Source organism: Vidua chalybeata, chromosome 26 (genome assembly GCF_026979565.1).
Source record: "Vidua chalybeata isolate OUT-0048 chromosome 26, bVidCha1 merged haplotype, whole genome shotgun sequence".
Lineage (NCBI taxonomy): Eukaryota > Metazoa > Chordata > Aves > Passeriformes > Viduidae > Vidua > Vidua chalybeata.
The window spans coordinates 2,770,301-2,786,131 of NC_071555.1; the positions used below are offsets into that span (position 1 = coordinate 2,770,301).

General features: G+C 65.6%; 1 protein-coding gene across 1 annotated transcript; it reads right to left on the reverse strand.

The window, feature by feature from the left end:
- Positions 1-630: 630 nt before the first annotated feature.
- TBKBP1 (TBK1 binding protein 1) lies at positions 631-11,239 on the reverse strand. The gene is made up of 11 exons (XM_053965226.1): positions 11,019-11,239; positions 9,564-9,824; positions 8,087-8,311; positions 7,889-8,011; positions 7,697-7,801; positions 7,177-7,318; positions 6,935-7,095; positions 6,325-6,374; positions 3,315-3,433; positions 1,993-2,735; positions 631-1,749 (listed from the first exon to the last, which is right to left on the reverse strand). Exons 3-11 carry the CDS (start codon positions 8,306-8,308, stop codon positions 1,621-1,623), a joined length of 1,794 nt encoding a protein of 597 aa, XP_053821201.1. The 5' UTR covers positions 8,309-8,311; positions 9,564-9,824; positions 11,019-11,239; the 3' UTR covers positions 631-1,620.
- Between the last annotated feature and the right edge of the window lie 4,592 nt (positions 11,240-15,831).

The window sequence follows — 15,831 nt, forward strand, 5'->3', positions numbered from 1 at the left end:
GAGGCGATAAGGCTGCGCCACCGCGCCTTATCTCCTTCGCACCATCGCCCCGCGGCACTGGGAGCCGCCCTCGCACCCTGCTCGGGGCCGGGCCGGGCTCGGCGGGCCGGGCCGGGACCCTCCCGCAGCCCCCCGGGGCTCCCCGGCCCGAGAGAGGAGCTCAGCCCGTGCCCGGCCGGGCTCTGCCGGGGGCTGCCCCCGCCCGGGGGTCCCGCAGCGCTGGCTCGGACCCCCCAGACCACAGGAGGGACAAAAACACAGAGGAGGGAGGGACAGAGCTCCCCCTGCCCAGACCCTTCCCCAGGAAAACCGGGAGAATCCCCCCCCCCCCTCCATCGCCCCCCCGGGTCCGGCCGTGTCCCTTCTGTCCCCACGAGCCCGGTGAGTTCTGTTTGGCCTCCGCTTGTCCCGTTTTGGGTCACTCCCCTGCCCAAACAGCTCCAAAGGGGCCGGGAGCTGTCACCCCCAGGGCCACCCCGGCGACACAAGCTGGCTCTGTCGAGCCCCAGACTCGCTCCCGACCCCAACCCCATCCCCGGGGGGGCACCTCCAGCCGGACCCCCCCTCTCCTTCCGCAGGAACCCCAAGAGAGGAGGCGCCTCCACCCCCTCCGAGGCATTTCGGGCGCTGGAAAGGTTTTATTGGAGTCGGTGGCGTCGCAGCGAGGGTGGGCCCCTCGTCCCGGGGGTCCCGGTGTGGGGCGGGGGGGGCCGCGCCCGGCCGAGCCCCCGGCGTGGGGCGGGGGTGTGCGCTGTGACACGGGGGGGACATGCAGCGCGGAGCGGCTCGGTGAGGGGGGACAGTGCTGCGGACCCCCCCTCTCCCGGCGGCTTTGAGGTAGATCGAACGTGGGGGGACGGGGGTGACAGGGGGGGGGGGGGCTCAGGGTGAGCAGCCGCCTGCAGCCCCCGGCCGAAGCAGGGGGAGGAGGCTGGGGATTTGGGGGGGGGGGGCTGCTGGGGGGGCTGCGCTGTCCCCACGCCGTGCTGGCGGGGGGCAGGGGGAGCCCCGGAGCCCAGTGCAATGCTGGGGGGGTGTGGGGGGGGTCCATGCTGCTCCTCCGGGTTCGTTTCTCAGCAGCATCGTTGTGGGGAGGGGGGGGAATTTGGGGGATAGGGGGTGCTTTTAATGTAAAAGAGAGGAAAGATGCTTGAACCAGCGGGACAAGGCAAAGGGGACCGAGAACGAGCAGCTGCCCCCCACTCCCAGCCCCGACCCCACCTCTGACCCCACGGGCCGGGGAAGGGGCGGCCCCCTCCCCTCACCTGCTTCCTGGGGGCCGGATCCGGGACCCGGCCCCTCGGATCCTCCCTGAGATCGAGCAGCGACACTCGAGGGGACAGAGGACAGCCAGGGGCACAGACGGGTCCCCTCCGGCCACCACCCGGCACGGCGCGATCCCGGTACCCCGGCCGGAGCATCCAAACCTGGCGCGGGGGGCGAGGCGGGCGGGGCTGAGCCCCCTCCGAGCGGGCTGGGGGCTCCGGGGGGGCTCTGGGGTGAGGGCTGGGGGGGGGCTCAGTCTTTCCGTAGCTACTGAAGACTTGGAGGTATTTCGGGAGCCGGGCGCTCCCGGTGTGTTTCCATGCAGCATCCAAAGGTGGGGAAGGGGGGCAAGGCTCAGATCTTGCTGTTCTCCAGGTGCGAGTCGATGTGTTTGACCAGGGCATCGTCCGGGTACCCGATGGGGAAGGCCAGCTGGCACAGCGGGCAGCTCCGCACCTCCGAGTCCACCGTCTCCAGCAGCAGCTGCGGGGGGGCACAGGGCGGTGAGACCCCCCCCCGCGCTGGCCACATCCCCTCTGTCATCCCTCCCCCAGAACCTCCCCGCTGCCCCCCAGCCAGCCGGGAGGCCGGGCGACAAACGGGGAAACTGAGGCACGCCACCTCGCTGCGGGGCGCCGCCGCGCTGGAGGGGTTCCCTCGATGCTCCCCACAGCTAAACCCACCCCAAAACCCAGCGGGGAGGTTGAGGGGGGGGGTCCTCCTTACGTTGATGGAAGGCCAGGACTGGGCGTGCTCGGCCCGGGCGTAGGCGGCCGCCGTCCGGTGCACGGCGTCGGCGTCGGGCACGGGGAAACCGGCGCAGAAGGAGGCGCAGCGGATGGCCCCGGCCTCGGGGCTGGGCGGGCTGGGCAGCGCCCACTCCTCTTCGTCCGACGACTGCTTCTCGAAGCGGACGTGCTCCTCGAAGGGCTCGTGGGCGCTCAGCGGGGCCCCCGCGCCCCCCAGGTAAACCTCGCCGTAGGGCCGGTGCTTGGGGAGCGTGGAGGCCTCGGGCTGCAGCCAGAGCGAGCGGCTCTGCTGGTACAGGGCCACGTTGGTCACCTCCGAGTAGCTGCGGCGGCCCTGGAAGCCGGCCTTGATGTGGCGGCTCGAGGGTTTGGCGTAGCCCAGCTCCATCCTCTCGCCGGGCAGGCGGTGCGGGGACGCCGAGGTTGGCGACGGGCAGGGCGGCGGCGGCGGCGCTGGCGAGCGGCGCTGCTGGGCCGGCGACTGGCTGGGGGGTGGCACCGGGGAGCGGCGCTGCTGGGCCGGCGACTGGCAAGGGCCGGGGGCTGGCGAGCGGCGCTGCTGGGCCGGAGATTGGCTGGGGGGTCCCGGCGAGCGGCGTTGGAGGGCGGGAGATTGGCACTGGGAGCGTCCCGGAGGAACGGGCGAGGGGCACTGCGGGGCGGGCGAGCGGCGCTGCTGAGCCGGGGAGTGGCACTGGGACAGCGGGGAGTGGCGCTGGCCTGGCGTGGGACAAGGGGGACACACGGGAAATGCTCCGCGTTAGCTCGGCGGCGTGGAAAATGTGGGAAGTGTGGGAAATGTGGGGAAATGTGGAAACTGTGCCTTGGCATCCAGGGGCATCCCCCACCAACTGTGGGGACCCCACGGGAGATTCCGTGGGGGATGCAGCCAGGGATGGATGGTCCCAGGGATGGATATTTTGGGATGGGATGGTCCCAGGGATGGATATTTTGGGATGGATACTTGTGGTATTTACATTCTCTGTTCAGAGATACCCAAAATGTCCATACCTGGGACCATCAGATAGTGCCGGGTATGGATATTTTAGGCTGGGATGGTCCCAGGTATGGATGTTCTTGGAATGGGACATTCCCAGGTGTGGATGATACCTGGATACTCCCAGGTATGGATATTTTGGGATGGGACACCCTTGGTGTGGGACACTCCCAGGGCTGGACACCTCTGGGGACCGATACCCGCCGGAGCTCACACCCACCCACTGGACGAGCTCACCCACCCCCTTTTCCCGGTGTTTGCGCCCCCCAGCCCCACCCAGCAGCCCCCAGGGCCCCTCTCACCCCCGTTGAGGCTCTTCTCCTGCAGCAGCGCCCGCAGGATCTGGCTCTGCAGGGAGCTGAGGTTCCGCAGGCGGCACAGCTCCTCCGTCAGCTCCGTGTAGGCCAGCGCCAGGTTCACCCTGCGGAGCAAAGCACGCCCGGGATCCATGGGATTCAGCAGGCAGAAACCCTTCAGCAGGGATTAAATCCTATTAAATCCCTCAGGAGGGGTTAAATCCTTCAGCGGGGGTTAAGTCCTCCAGTGGGGGTGAACTCCTTTAGTAGGGCTTGACCTCCCCCCCTGGAATTTCGGTTGTTTTGGTTTTTGTTTTGGTTTTGGTTTGGTTTTTTAAGAAATACAGCTAAAAAAGGGTTTCAGTGCTGCCGCCTGGATGGTGCTTCCAGCATTCCTCCAGGGAGTTCCTAAGGAATTCATGACCCAGGGAGAACAAAAAGCCACCTCAGGGTGTCTGAAGTTCCCTCTGTCCACCCCGGCCGACACCACCAGATCCAGAGGACAATTCCCAAAGGGGCCACAGTGGCTCTGCGGGTGACACAGCCCCGCTGTCCCCCCCAGAACCAACTCAAAACCAACCCAAATTCATTTTTTTAACTCCAAAGGGAAAAGCTGCGGCCGCGGACGGCGCTCCGGGAGCAGCCAGGACGGGGCGGGTGCTGCTCCCCCGCCAGCTCCCGGCGCTTGGAAGCGCTGCCAAAATCATCAATTCTGCCCCAAGTTGGTGTCGCTTTCCGAGCCGGGATTCTCGGCGGGGACGCGAAGGGAGAAAGGAGCCGCGGGGCCGGAGCTCGGCGCGTCCCGGCGCTGTCCCGCTGAGCCGTTGTGACACCGCGGGGACCCGGAGCCGCCGCTCGTAACCGCAGCTGACAGCGCCGGGCCCGGCCGAGCCCCCCGGGGCAGAGCGGCCGAGAGAGAGGTGGGGAAGCAGGAGGAGAAGGGGAAAGTGAGGAAAGGAATGAGGGAAAGGAGGGGAAAGGGTGGAGGGGGAAAGGAGGAGGAGAATAGAGAGGGGAAAAAAAAAAAAAAAGAAAAGAAAATAGGTGAAGAAGAAAAGGAAAAGGAGGGGAAAGCAAAAGAATGAAAAGGAGGAAAAGAAGGAAAAGAGAGAAGGAGGAAAAGGGAAAGAAGGAAAAGGAGGAAAAGAAGGAAAAGAAGGAAAAGAAGGAAAAAAAGGAAAAGAAGGAAAAGAAGGAAAAGAAGGAAAAGAAAAACAAAAACCGCAGGGGACACGCACAGGATGTCACCTTTGTGTCCCCCAGACCCATTTTTGCTGCAGAGCTGGAGGAGCCAGGGGTGGGGACATGCCCGACATTGGCACCCATGGGTGCAAGAGTCACTAAAACCCACACAATCCCCCCAAAAACGCGGGGCGAGGAAGTGGGAGGGGTGGTCTGACCCCCCGAATCCCCACCTTGCTCTTTCCAGGGCTTTCCTCAAGATTTGACTCCTGTTTTTTCTCGGGAGGGAGCGCAAGCGAGAACAACCGCGAGCTTAGAAAGCCAAAAAAAGTCGAAACCTCAGAAAAGAAACCAAAAAAAAAGGAAGATCGGGACGCGGGGGGACCCCCGCCCCAAGCACAGCGCGGCAGAAGCACCAGAAAATCACCCGGAGATGGAAAACGCCGATAAGGCGCTTTTCACACCCAAAAAACCAGTGGCGGAGAGAAGCAGGTGACAAAAAGGAGCTGAATCGACAAGAAAAGAGCGCGGAGGGAAAAGCTGTGCCCGGAGAGGGGGTGAGGACCCAGCCCTGCCTCAGTTTCCCCATGCCAGCGTGGTGAATTTCGGCTTAAAAATTAAAGATTTTGGTGATGGGGGAATGTTAATGGAGACGTTTGGGTGTTTTAATTTCCGTGGATGTTGTGGGAAGGGAGTGAGAGGGGTGGGGGGGGGCGATCTGCGGGTGAGCTCGGGTGACGGAATTTTATGGAAATCGAGGGAATTAAGGAGGGGAAGGGAGAGGCAGGAGCCCCCCCGGGAGGGATCCAGCCCCCCCTGGATCCCCTCGCTCTGATCTGCGCCAGGACGACAGGAAACATCCAACACCTCGGGAGCAGGAGGGGATCCAGCCCCCAAAACAACAGCCCAGCACCTTCCCGGGCCCGCGTGTCACCTCTGATCTGTCCACAGCTCGGCCCCGCTGTCACCGCCCGGGGTGGGGACAGCGGGGAGCGAGGCCAGCGCCGGGACAACGCCCCCGACTCGGTGCCACCGGGAGACCTTCGGGGTTTGGGGGGTTCCGGGGACACCGTCACCACCTCGGTGCCACTCGGGGCCGCTCTCTCGGCAGCCGCGAGCCGTCAGTGCCCTCTGGAGGCAGCGCCGAGCCCACACCGGGCACCGGGACAACGCAGGGACACCGGGAACCGGGCACCGGGAACCGGGCACCGGGACAATGCACGGACACCGGGAACCGGAAACCGGGCACCGGGACAATGCACGGCACTCAGCACCGGGCACCGGGACAACGCACGGACACCGGGCACCGGGAACCGGGCACCGGGACAATGCACGGCACCCAGCACCCAGCACCGGGTACCAGGCACCGGGAGAACGCACAGACACCGGGAACCGGGCACCGGAAACCGGGCACCGGACTCCAGGACAATACACGGCACCGGAAACCGGGCTCCGGGACAACGCATGGACACCGGACACCGGAAACCGGGAACTGGGCACCGGACACTGGGACAATGCACGGCACCCAGCACCGGGCACCGGGAGAACGCACAGACACGGGGCAGCGGACGCTGGGAAGGGGGCACCGGGCACCAGGACAACACTCGGCACCGGGCACCCCGTGCCCGCAGCCCCGCTCAGCCCCAGCACAGTTGGTGATTTTGGGGTGCGGGATTCCCCCCAGTGCAGCACTTCCATGCGGGGAACCCCCCGGGACCCCGTCCAGAGGTGTGGGGTGACCGCCGTGCCCCACAGCCGGTCCCGTGTGTCCCCACCCCGCCCTGCCAGCGCGGGGCTCCCCCAGCCCTCGGCCCTGTCCCCTCCCAGCACTTACTGGTCGTCGCCCACCTTCTTCACCCAGGCCATGTCCCGCTCCGACTGCTCCTGGGGACAGCAGAGCCCCGCTCAGCACCAGGACCCCCGCCCTGGGCATGGGGGGGGTCCCGTGGGGTCAGACCCTGCCCCACACCTGCTCCCAGACACCCCTCGGCACCCAAACCCCACCCAGCAAGAATGAGGGGGTCCTGTGGGATCAGACCCTGCCCCACACCTGCTCCCAGACACCCCTCGGCACCCAAACCCCACCCAGCAGGAATGAGGGGGTCCTGTGGGATCAGACCCTGCCCCATTCCTGCTCCCAGACACCCCTCGGCACCCAAACCGCACCCAGCAGGAATGAGGGGGTCCTGTGGGATCAGACCCTGCCCCATTCCTGCTCCCAAACACCCCTCGGCACCCAAACCCCACCCAGCAGGAATGAGGGGGTCCTGTGGGATCAGACCCTGCCCCATTCCTGCTCCCAGACACCCCTCGGCACCCAAACCCCACCCAGCAGGAATGAGGGGGTCCTGTGGGATCAGACCCTGCCCCATTCCTGCTCCCAAAAACACCTCGGCACCCAAACCGCACCCACCCAGGACGGGTGGGTGTGCCCAGCCCCGCACCTGCTCCCGGGTGTCCTGCAGGTGCTTCAGCTCCGCCTGCAGCCTCTCGCACTCGGCCTTGAGGTGCTCCTCGCGGTGCTGGGCGCGCTGGTTCTCCTGCCGCGCCGCCTCCAGCTCAGCCTCCAGCCCGCGGCTCTGCCAGCCCCCGGCGCGCTCCAGCACTGCGGGCACCGCTCGGCTCAGCCCCCGGCACCGCCGCGGGGTCCCGGGGGGCGCGGCGGGGTGGGGAGGGGGCGGCTCACCGTGGCTCAGGCCGGGGTTGGGGTGCAGGGCGATGAAAGGCACGTCCTGAGCGCCCAGCCCGGGGAAGGCGCCGCCGTCGCGCTGCCGCAGCTGCTGCTCCAAGCTCCGGATGCGGCTCAGGTGCGTCTCCACCAGCGCCCGCTGCACGGGGAGGGGACGGGGCTGAGCCTCGGCCACGCTGCGCCCCCTCCCCAGGGCTCATGCTACACCCCAGCCCGGCACACGCGGATTTTGGGGTGGCTTTTTTGGAGTGGGATCTATCTGGTGACAGCGGCAGAGCAGGAGTGGCTCCCTGGCTGGGAAAGGGGAGCCGGGGATGCCCGGCCGGCACGGGGACACCGGGACACTCGGCACGGCGGGAGCGGGAAGACGGATAAATCTGAGCATCCCTAAAACCCCAACGTGGCCAAAACGCCACGGCCCCCCCTGCATCCCCAAGGACGGGGACACCACGGGCCCGGGTGCTGTCGTGGAGAGGGGACAGGGGCCCCGCTGTCCCTGCCGGTGGCTGTCACCCACCATCTCTCCCAGCTCCGTCTCCAGGTCCGCCTTCTCCACGCACAGCTTCTCGTACGCCTGGATCATCTCCTCCAGCTGCTCCTCCCGCTCTTTGCTCTTCTGCAGCTGCCAGGCGAAGGTGGAGGGGATTTGGGGGTGGGTGGATGGCTCAGGGACCCCTAAAGGACCCCCAAACCCCCTGTCCCCGCTCACCTCGTGCTGGAACTGGTTGAGCTGCTGCTGCAGCGACGCCTTCTCGCTCTTGAGCAGCGAGTTCTCCTTGGCCTCATAGAGGGAGAAGATGTGCTCCTCGCCGAACTCGCCGATCAGGGGGTACTGCGGCCGCAGGGCAGGCGGTCAGCGGGGTCCCTCCGGTCCCACAGCCCCCCCGAGCTCCCCCCGACCCCTCACCTTGACCTCGTACATCTTGAGGCGGCGCTTGAGCGTGGAGTTCTCCCTCTCCAGCCCCGTGAGCCGGTTCTTGATGTCGTCGTAGGCGGTGATGAGGGCGAAGTGCGAGGCCGAGCACATCTCGCCCGACAGGTCGGTGTTGGGGCTGTCCAGCCAGTCCTCGTCCGGCCCCAGCGCCTCCTGCGTCAGGATGCTGATGTCGTCCTCGAACATGGAGTCCATGTCCTGCCTGCAGGGACACACCGGTGACACCAGGCCAGGGGTGGGCCCGGCCAGGGCAGCGCTCGGGCTGTGGGGACGCTGGGGAGGTGGTGACCCACCCAGCCCAGGTGGGTCACAGCGGGGTCTGCGGGAGCTCAGCCCGTCCCAGTGGCACCGAGTGACAGTCCCAGGAGCTGCCACCCCGCGCCGTCCCCTGGGGTGACAAGGGGACACTGGCCACGCCATCCCCTCCGTCCCCACCAGGGAAAGAGAGCACAGAGGTCCTCGCACCCCCCCAGCCTCCACCAGCACGAGGGTGGGAGCAGAGAGCACCCCTGGCAGAGCCCCCCGGGGGGGACGCGGTGACTTTCCTCACGTCCCCCCCGGGGAACGAGCGCCAGAAATAGCGGCCGGTGCCGGCGCTCCCGCCCCGCGCCGCACGCGAGCTGCTTCCCGGCCTCCCACGCCTCGCGCAGCCTGCCCTAAATACCGGCGCTGCCGCTCACCCCCCGGGAGCCACCTGGCTCCCGGCACTGTCCCCAACCCCTCCCGGGGGACCCCACCCCGCCCGCCGCAGCGCTGACCCCCGCACGGGGCTCGGTGCGGCCGAGGCTCCCGAAGCCGCCGCCTCCGGTGGCTCCCGGGATGTTTCCCGGCGGGAGAAGCGCCTCGAGGCAGCGCTGCCCGCCCTGGCGCTGTCCCCTGTCCCCGGCGGGGACCCCGCGGGCAGCGGGGCGGCTTGGCAGACATCCGGGAGCCGCCGCCGCACAAATAATTCATGGCACAAAGCTGGCAGAGGGAGGAGAGAGCTGCAGGGTGATGGGAGAGGGGGGGGACAGCGCGGCCCCCCCGAGCCGCTGGTGGAGCCTGGGGACAGCCCGGCCCCGCTGGCACCCCCAGGCCGGGGGTCCCGTGGGACACGGAGGATAAATCACGGATTTTAAAAATCATGGGTCTTAAATCCACCCCCGGGGATTTAAGAGGGGTGGACAGAGGGGACACACCTCTGCTCGGGCGGGCAGGGCACTGCCATCACCCGCCTGGGGAAACTGAGGCGCCCCCAAAGCCAAGATGAGACTCCCCAAGCTCTGCTGACCCCCCCAAATGAAGATCCCCGGAGCCCTGGGGGGGGCCCAGGCCCTACCAGCAGAGGTACCGAGGTGACAGGACCCTCTTTGTCCCCAACACTCAGGGCCCGGGGGCAGCTGTGTGTCCCCAGCCCGGCCCAGAGCTCCCCGGATTGCCGTGCCTCAGTTTCCCCGGCCCGCTGGGACACCTGCCTTGCAGTGGGCCCCAGGCGTGGGGCGAAGCGGCGCGGGCTGGGCAGGGCTGCGGCGCGGGCTCAGGCGTGTCACAGGCGTGTCACAGGCGTGTCACCGGCGTGTCACGGGGCTGGCACAGGCGTGTCTCAGGAGCGGGACGTCCGGACATCGGCCACGAGAGGATCGGCGGGAGCCGGAGCCGCTCTCATCGGGTTCCAGGCGGGGTCCCCGCGCTCCCTCCGCGCTCCCGGCCCCTCCTCGAGGCCTGCAAATGCCTGGGGAAAAAACCAAAAATGGGGCTTGGAAAAAAGCAGAAATAGGGCTTGGAAAAAAGCAGAAACGGGGCTTGGAAAAAAGCGAAAATGGGGCTGCAGCTCCCCGGGACTGGGACACTGCGGGAGGGCTCGGCCGGCTCAGGGCTCCGGTGGGAATGGGGACGGAACTGGGAACAGGAATGGGGATGGGAATGGGGATGGGAACGGGGATGGGGATGGGGATGGGGATGGGGATGGGGATTGGATGTGCCGGCTGTGGGTGCTGCCGGGCCGCTGGCACCCAGCTGGGTTAGGGACAGGGCTTGGCCCCCCCCAAAAAAACCTTTTGGGGGTCGGGAGGATGCACTCAGTAGGACACGGCCTAACACAGCCCCCCCTGGCCCGGGTGGCCGCGGCCGGGACGAGCCCCCTCCTCATTGCTGGGACCCCCCCCGGGCGCTGTCCCGGTTCTGCGGGGCTGGGGGGGCCGCGGGAAGGGGCTGGGGGCACCGCCGTGGCCACGAGCGAGGGCAGCGGGCGTGGAACGGGGGGAGAACCGGGGGACAACCGGGGGACAACCGGGGGACAACCGGGGGACAACCGGCGGGGGAAGGGGGACGGGGCGAGCGCGTCCCTGACTTGGGGAGCCAGGCCCGGTGCGCGGGTGAGCGCGGACGGGGGTCGCAATAGGGTGAGCGGGGGGGGTCCGGCCTGCGGCGGCCCCGGAGCCTCCGGGAAATCGTCCCCGAACGCCCCCGGCCCGGCCCGGTGCCGCACCGCGCCGGGGGTCGCCGGGCGGGGGACGGGGACGGAAACGCAGGAGGGGTCTGGGGCGGAGCCGGGACGGGATGAGGATGAGGATGGAGCCGGGGATGGGGATGAGGATGGAGCCGGGGATGGGGACGGAAGCGGGATGGAACCGGGGTGGAGATGGGCGCGGAACCGGGGATGGGGATGAGGGTGGGGATGAAGACGCGAATCCAGCCGGGGATGGAGATGGGGATGAGGACGGGGGTGAGGATGAGGATGGGGACGAGGATGGAGCCGCGGATGAGGATGAAGCGGGGATGCTGAAGGCGGCGGGGGGAGATGGGGCTGGGCCCGGGGATGGGGTCGCGCTGTGGCGGGGGAGGACAGGCCCGGTTGGGGCGGGGGCAGCCCGCTCCGCCGCCCCGGCCCCCTCCCGCTGTCCCCCGGCCCAGGCCCCGCACTCACCGGCGCTGCTGCTGCGCTGCGGCGGCGCCCGCCGGGCTGCGGCTCCGTCCCCGCCCCGCCGGGTCCCGCTGCCGCTGCCGCTCCCGTTCCCGGTCCCCGCCGCAGCCCCGGCCCCGCCGCCGTTTCTTCCGCTCCGGAGACACCGACAAACCACGTGGGCACCGGGCGGCCGCCAGCCCCTCCCCCGCCACGCGCCGGGGCCGCCCCCGGGGCTGTGACCCCCCCCCCCCCCCCCCCCCCCGGGGCACGGCCGGTCCCGGGGATGCTCCGGGGGCGACACCCGCGCTGGGGCCCGGACCCTGACAGCCCTGCCGTGGCCTGCCCCGGGAGGGGCACCACCGACCCCCGGCCCCCCCCCCGTGCCCAGCGGACCCCCCCACGGGCGGTGGCGGGGCCGGGGGGCTTCTCCCTCCATCCCCGGGGGGCTCCGGCATCGCGGAGCCGCAGCCCCGGCGCGGTGGGGGCTGGGCTCCCCCCCTGCCCCCGCCCCCCAATCCCCCCCTCCCCCCTCCCCGAACATTTTATTCCCCGAATTGTTCTCGGAGCCGCTTCCATTACGGAATTACATCTTTTCCCTGTGTGCGCAGGGTTATTAATAGCTGCTCTCCTTTCGCCGCGGCTGCCGGGTGCTCCGGGGGACAAAAACCCCCCCGGAGAGGGGGGCACCGCCAGCCTGGTGCCCGAGGACAGAGCCTGGAATGGCACAGGCCGACCCCCGGCACGGCTGGATCCAGACCCCTGCAGCCCCCCGGGGGGGTCGCTGCCAGCCTGGTGCCCACAGAACCCCAGGACAGACCCCGAATGACCCATGGCATGGACAGACCCCCCCAAGTGGGGGCCACTGCCATCCCAGTGCCCACAGAGCTCCAGGACAGACCGGGAATGGCACAGATGGACCCACGGCATGGAGAGACCCCTGCAGACCCCCCGGGGGGGTCGCTGCCATCCCAGTGCCCGAGGACAGAGCCTGGAATGCCCCACGGCACGGACAGACCCACCCTTGGACACATCCACGGCTCTGAGCGACCCCGGTGGCACAAGATTCCCGCCAGGGCCTCATCCCACCCCAGCAGAGCCGCCAGGAATGGGAAGCAGAACCCCAGGGATGGGGCCCAGGCGGGATCTGCGGGACCCCGACATTCCAAACATCCCTGCCAAGGCCTCTGGGGGAACTTTGGGGGAAGAGCAGCTCCAGGGATGGGCGCTGAGGGGGATCCGGCCCCAAAGCCGAGCTGGGAGATGTCAGCACGGAGAAATCCTGGTCCTGACCATGGCTCTGTCACGATGGGGGAAAAGGAACCGCTGAAAAATCCAGCTCGGGATTTTGGCTCCCACCAGGAGACTCAGAAGGAGCAAAGCTCCAAACTGGGAGCACCAAATTCCCAATCCAGATTCCCCTGGATATCCTGGAGAGGCTGGAGGGGATGCAGCACCCTGAGCTGGGGGCACGGACAGACCCCTGGCCCTGGGGGGCACCACCCAGGGATGCCGAGATTCCAGGAGAATCCCATGGGAGCTGAAAACGCCCCACGAGGCCGGGAATATTTTGGGAGGCCAATGCCATGGGGGGGGGCACTGATGGAATTTCCACCAGGGAATCGCGCGGGGCCTAGGGAAGGCGAGGAGCTCCTGGAATGTCACCTCAGGGTGGGACAGCAGCGGGGAAGGGCGGGCGGGACCCGCGGGGACCAGCGGGGACCAGCGGGGACGGGATCTGCCGCAAACAGGGCCCCGGCGAAAAAACCCCGAGCGGCTCCTGCCGAGGATTCGCTGCGAGGCGCTTTGAAGTGCAAATGAAGGATTTCCGTCAGCTCCCAAGTTAATTTGGAAGCGAAAACATCCCGCAGTGTCCTGATGGATGCAGGGACCCCCCCCCCTCTGCCTCGAGGGGCGCAGGAGGTCCCTGGGCGCTGGGGACAAAGCTTGGAGCCACCCCGGGAGCTGTGACAGGCTCGGAGAGGAGGAGCAGAGGGAGGCAGGACAGATCCAAGCTGCTGGAATTGTCTCACCTGAGCCATTCCCTGGGATTTGGGGGATTTGGGGTTCCCAGAGCCTCTATGGACAGCGCTGGACCCAACCTGGGCACCCCATGGGATTCCCTGCTCTTCCCAAGGCTGGGTTTTCCATGGAGCCCCATCGGGGGGAAAAGGGGAGCACCGGGAACCCCCCTCTGTCCCCCGTGTCCTTTTTTCCCCTCTTCCCAACATTTTCTGGGAAGTTTGAAGGCGAGGGCAGCCCCAGGGAAGTTCCCCCTGGTGGGTGGGGACCCCTTGGACACCCTCTGGAATGTTTGGGATCAGCAAAGGGGATCCCCCCGGGGCCAAGGGGAGATTTCAGCACCCCCGGGCATTTGGGGTGCAGGGGCTGAAGGGACGGGAACGGCTCCGGAGCTGCCTCTGCAGGCGGATTCCATGGAAATGTCGGGAAAATGGGAAAATCCTCCCTTCCCAGAGCACAGGGACTGGGACAGGGATGGGATCAAGGATGGGATCAGGGATTAGGACAAGGATGGGGACAGGGATGGGGACAGGGATGGGATCAGGGATGGGGACAGGGATGGGGACAGGGATTAGGACAGGGATGGGGACAGGGACAAGGACAGGGATGAAAACAGGGATGGGATCAGGGATTAGGACAGGGATGAGGACAGGAATGAGGACATCACTTCCCAGGGCCCGGCACAAGGATCAAAACCACCTCGGCCACCAAGAGAAAAACGGCAAACCCGGGACTCCCTCGGCTGGAAAATCACATTCCAGAGGGTGGCACCGGCTCCGGGCCGTCCTGTCCCCTCCAGGTGGGAAATGCTCAGAAAAGGCTCCTGGATAAATCCACGGCAGGAGCTGCTGATCCTGGGAATAATCGCGGCGTCCCCGGGCCGGGTGGTGGCACGGGTGGCTGATGTCACCTCCGAGGCTCCACAATCCACTCGTGGCTCACTTTTGCCACCTTTTCCAAGGAAAAGCAGCTTTTCCTCCTCTTTTAGGTGGGAGCTCAGCACATCAGCGTCGGGAAATGCAGATTCCAGGAATAATCCCGGGAATAATCCCGGGAATAATGGCAGTGTCCCCGGGCCGGGGTGGTGGCACAGATGGCACTGGTGACACTGCGCTGTCACCTCCAAGGCTCCACAATCCACTCGTGGCTCATTTTTGCCACCTTTCCCAAAGAAAATCAGCTTTTCCTCCTCTTTTAGGGGGTATCTGAGATCATCAGGCCATGCCTGGAGCAGCTGATCCCGGGAATAATCCCAGGAACAACGGCGTGTCCCCGGGCCGGGGTGGTGGCACAGATGGCACTGGTGACACAGCGCTGTCACCTCCAAGGCTCCACAATCCACTCGTGGATTCTTTTCCCCACTTTTTCCGAAGAAAATCAGCGTTTCCTCCTCTTTTAGAGGGTAGAGACCATCAGGCCACTCCTGGATAAATCCCGGGAATAATCCCGGGAATAACGGCGTGTCCCCGGGCCGGGGTGGTGGCACAGATGGCACTGGTGACACAGCGCTGTCACCTCCGGCTCCCCCGGAGAGGAAACGCGAGCTCGGCACTCCCCTCCCACGGCGTCTCCGAGCGGGGGCAGGAGCCTGGCAGAGGCTCCCGGGAAATGAAGCAGCAGGAAAAAAATAAATTAAAAAAAAAAAAATTAAATAATTAAAAAATGAGGGGAAAAATCAAAATAAAAGTGGGTTTTTAATGTCTGATTTGGGAGGTGAACAAATGGATCCTGCCCCGGGGTTTTCCCAGGGTTTTTGTGGAGCTGGAGGAGCGTCCTGGGGTGGTTTCTTTGCTGATTAATTGGTAAGAGTTGATTGATGGGTTAATTAATGAAGGTGGAGCTGCAGTTTTGGGGTTGTGGGGGATTCATCCCGAGGGAAAGGGGTCGGGGTGGGACTGGGGGCCTCGCGCTGCTGACGGCACCGAACGGGGCCGAATTCTCAGGAATTTGGGAATTTCCAACAGGGATCCCGAAATCTCCAGGAGTTTGGGATCTCCGGGAATGTGGGATCCCCCAGGAACCTGGGGATGTCCAGCAGCACCAAATTCCTCGTGATGCAGCCCAAAAGAGCCCCCCAAAAATCCCAAAAGATGCTGGAAGAGTTTGATCCATGCCCAGGCAGCGATGGGATCGAGGAGAGGCGGATTTGAGGAAGAAATTCCTTGAGATACAGCCCAAAACCACCCCCAAAAAAAACCCCAAAACAGGTCCCAAAAAAGCCCCCAGGAAAGGCTCCAAAAAAAGCAAAAAGCCCCCAGCCCAACCTCAAAAAGGTCCCAAAAAACCCTTCAAAAAACCCAACCGCCAACCAAAATAATCCCCAAAACCTCCAAAAAGGCCCAAGAAAACGCGCTGAAAAAACCCCAAGAAAGCAAAAAAAAACCACCCAAAAAAGGTTCCCAATAACCAAAAAAGCCCCTTAGGAGGTAAACAAAACCCAAGAGAAAAAAAACAAAGAAAAAGCCCCCAAAAGCCCCAAAAAAGTCCCCCATAAAGGCCCCAAAATACCCTTCAAAAAGCCAAAAAAAAAAACCCAAAAGAACTAAAGAAAAAGCCCTCAAAACCCACCCAAAAAGGCCCCAAACCCCCCAAAAAGGCCCTAAAAAACTCTTCCAAAAGGAAAAAAAAAACCCAAAACACCCAAAAAAGCCCTCAATACCCGCCCAAAAAGGCCCCCAAAAAGGGCCCTAAAAAACCCTCCCAAAAGGCAAAAAAAACCCACCCCAAAACCGCCCAAAAAAAGCCCTCAAAACCCCCCAAAAAGCCAAACCCCATCCCCCAAAAAAGCCCTCAAACCCCTCAAAAACAGCCATAA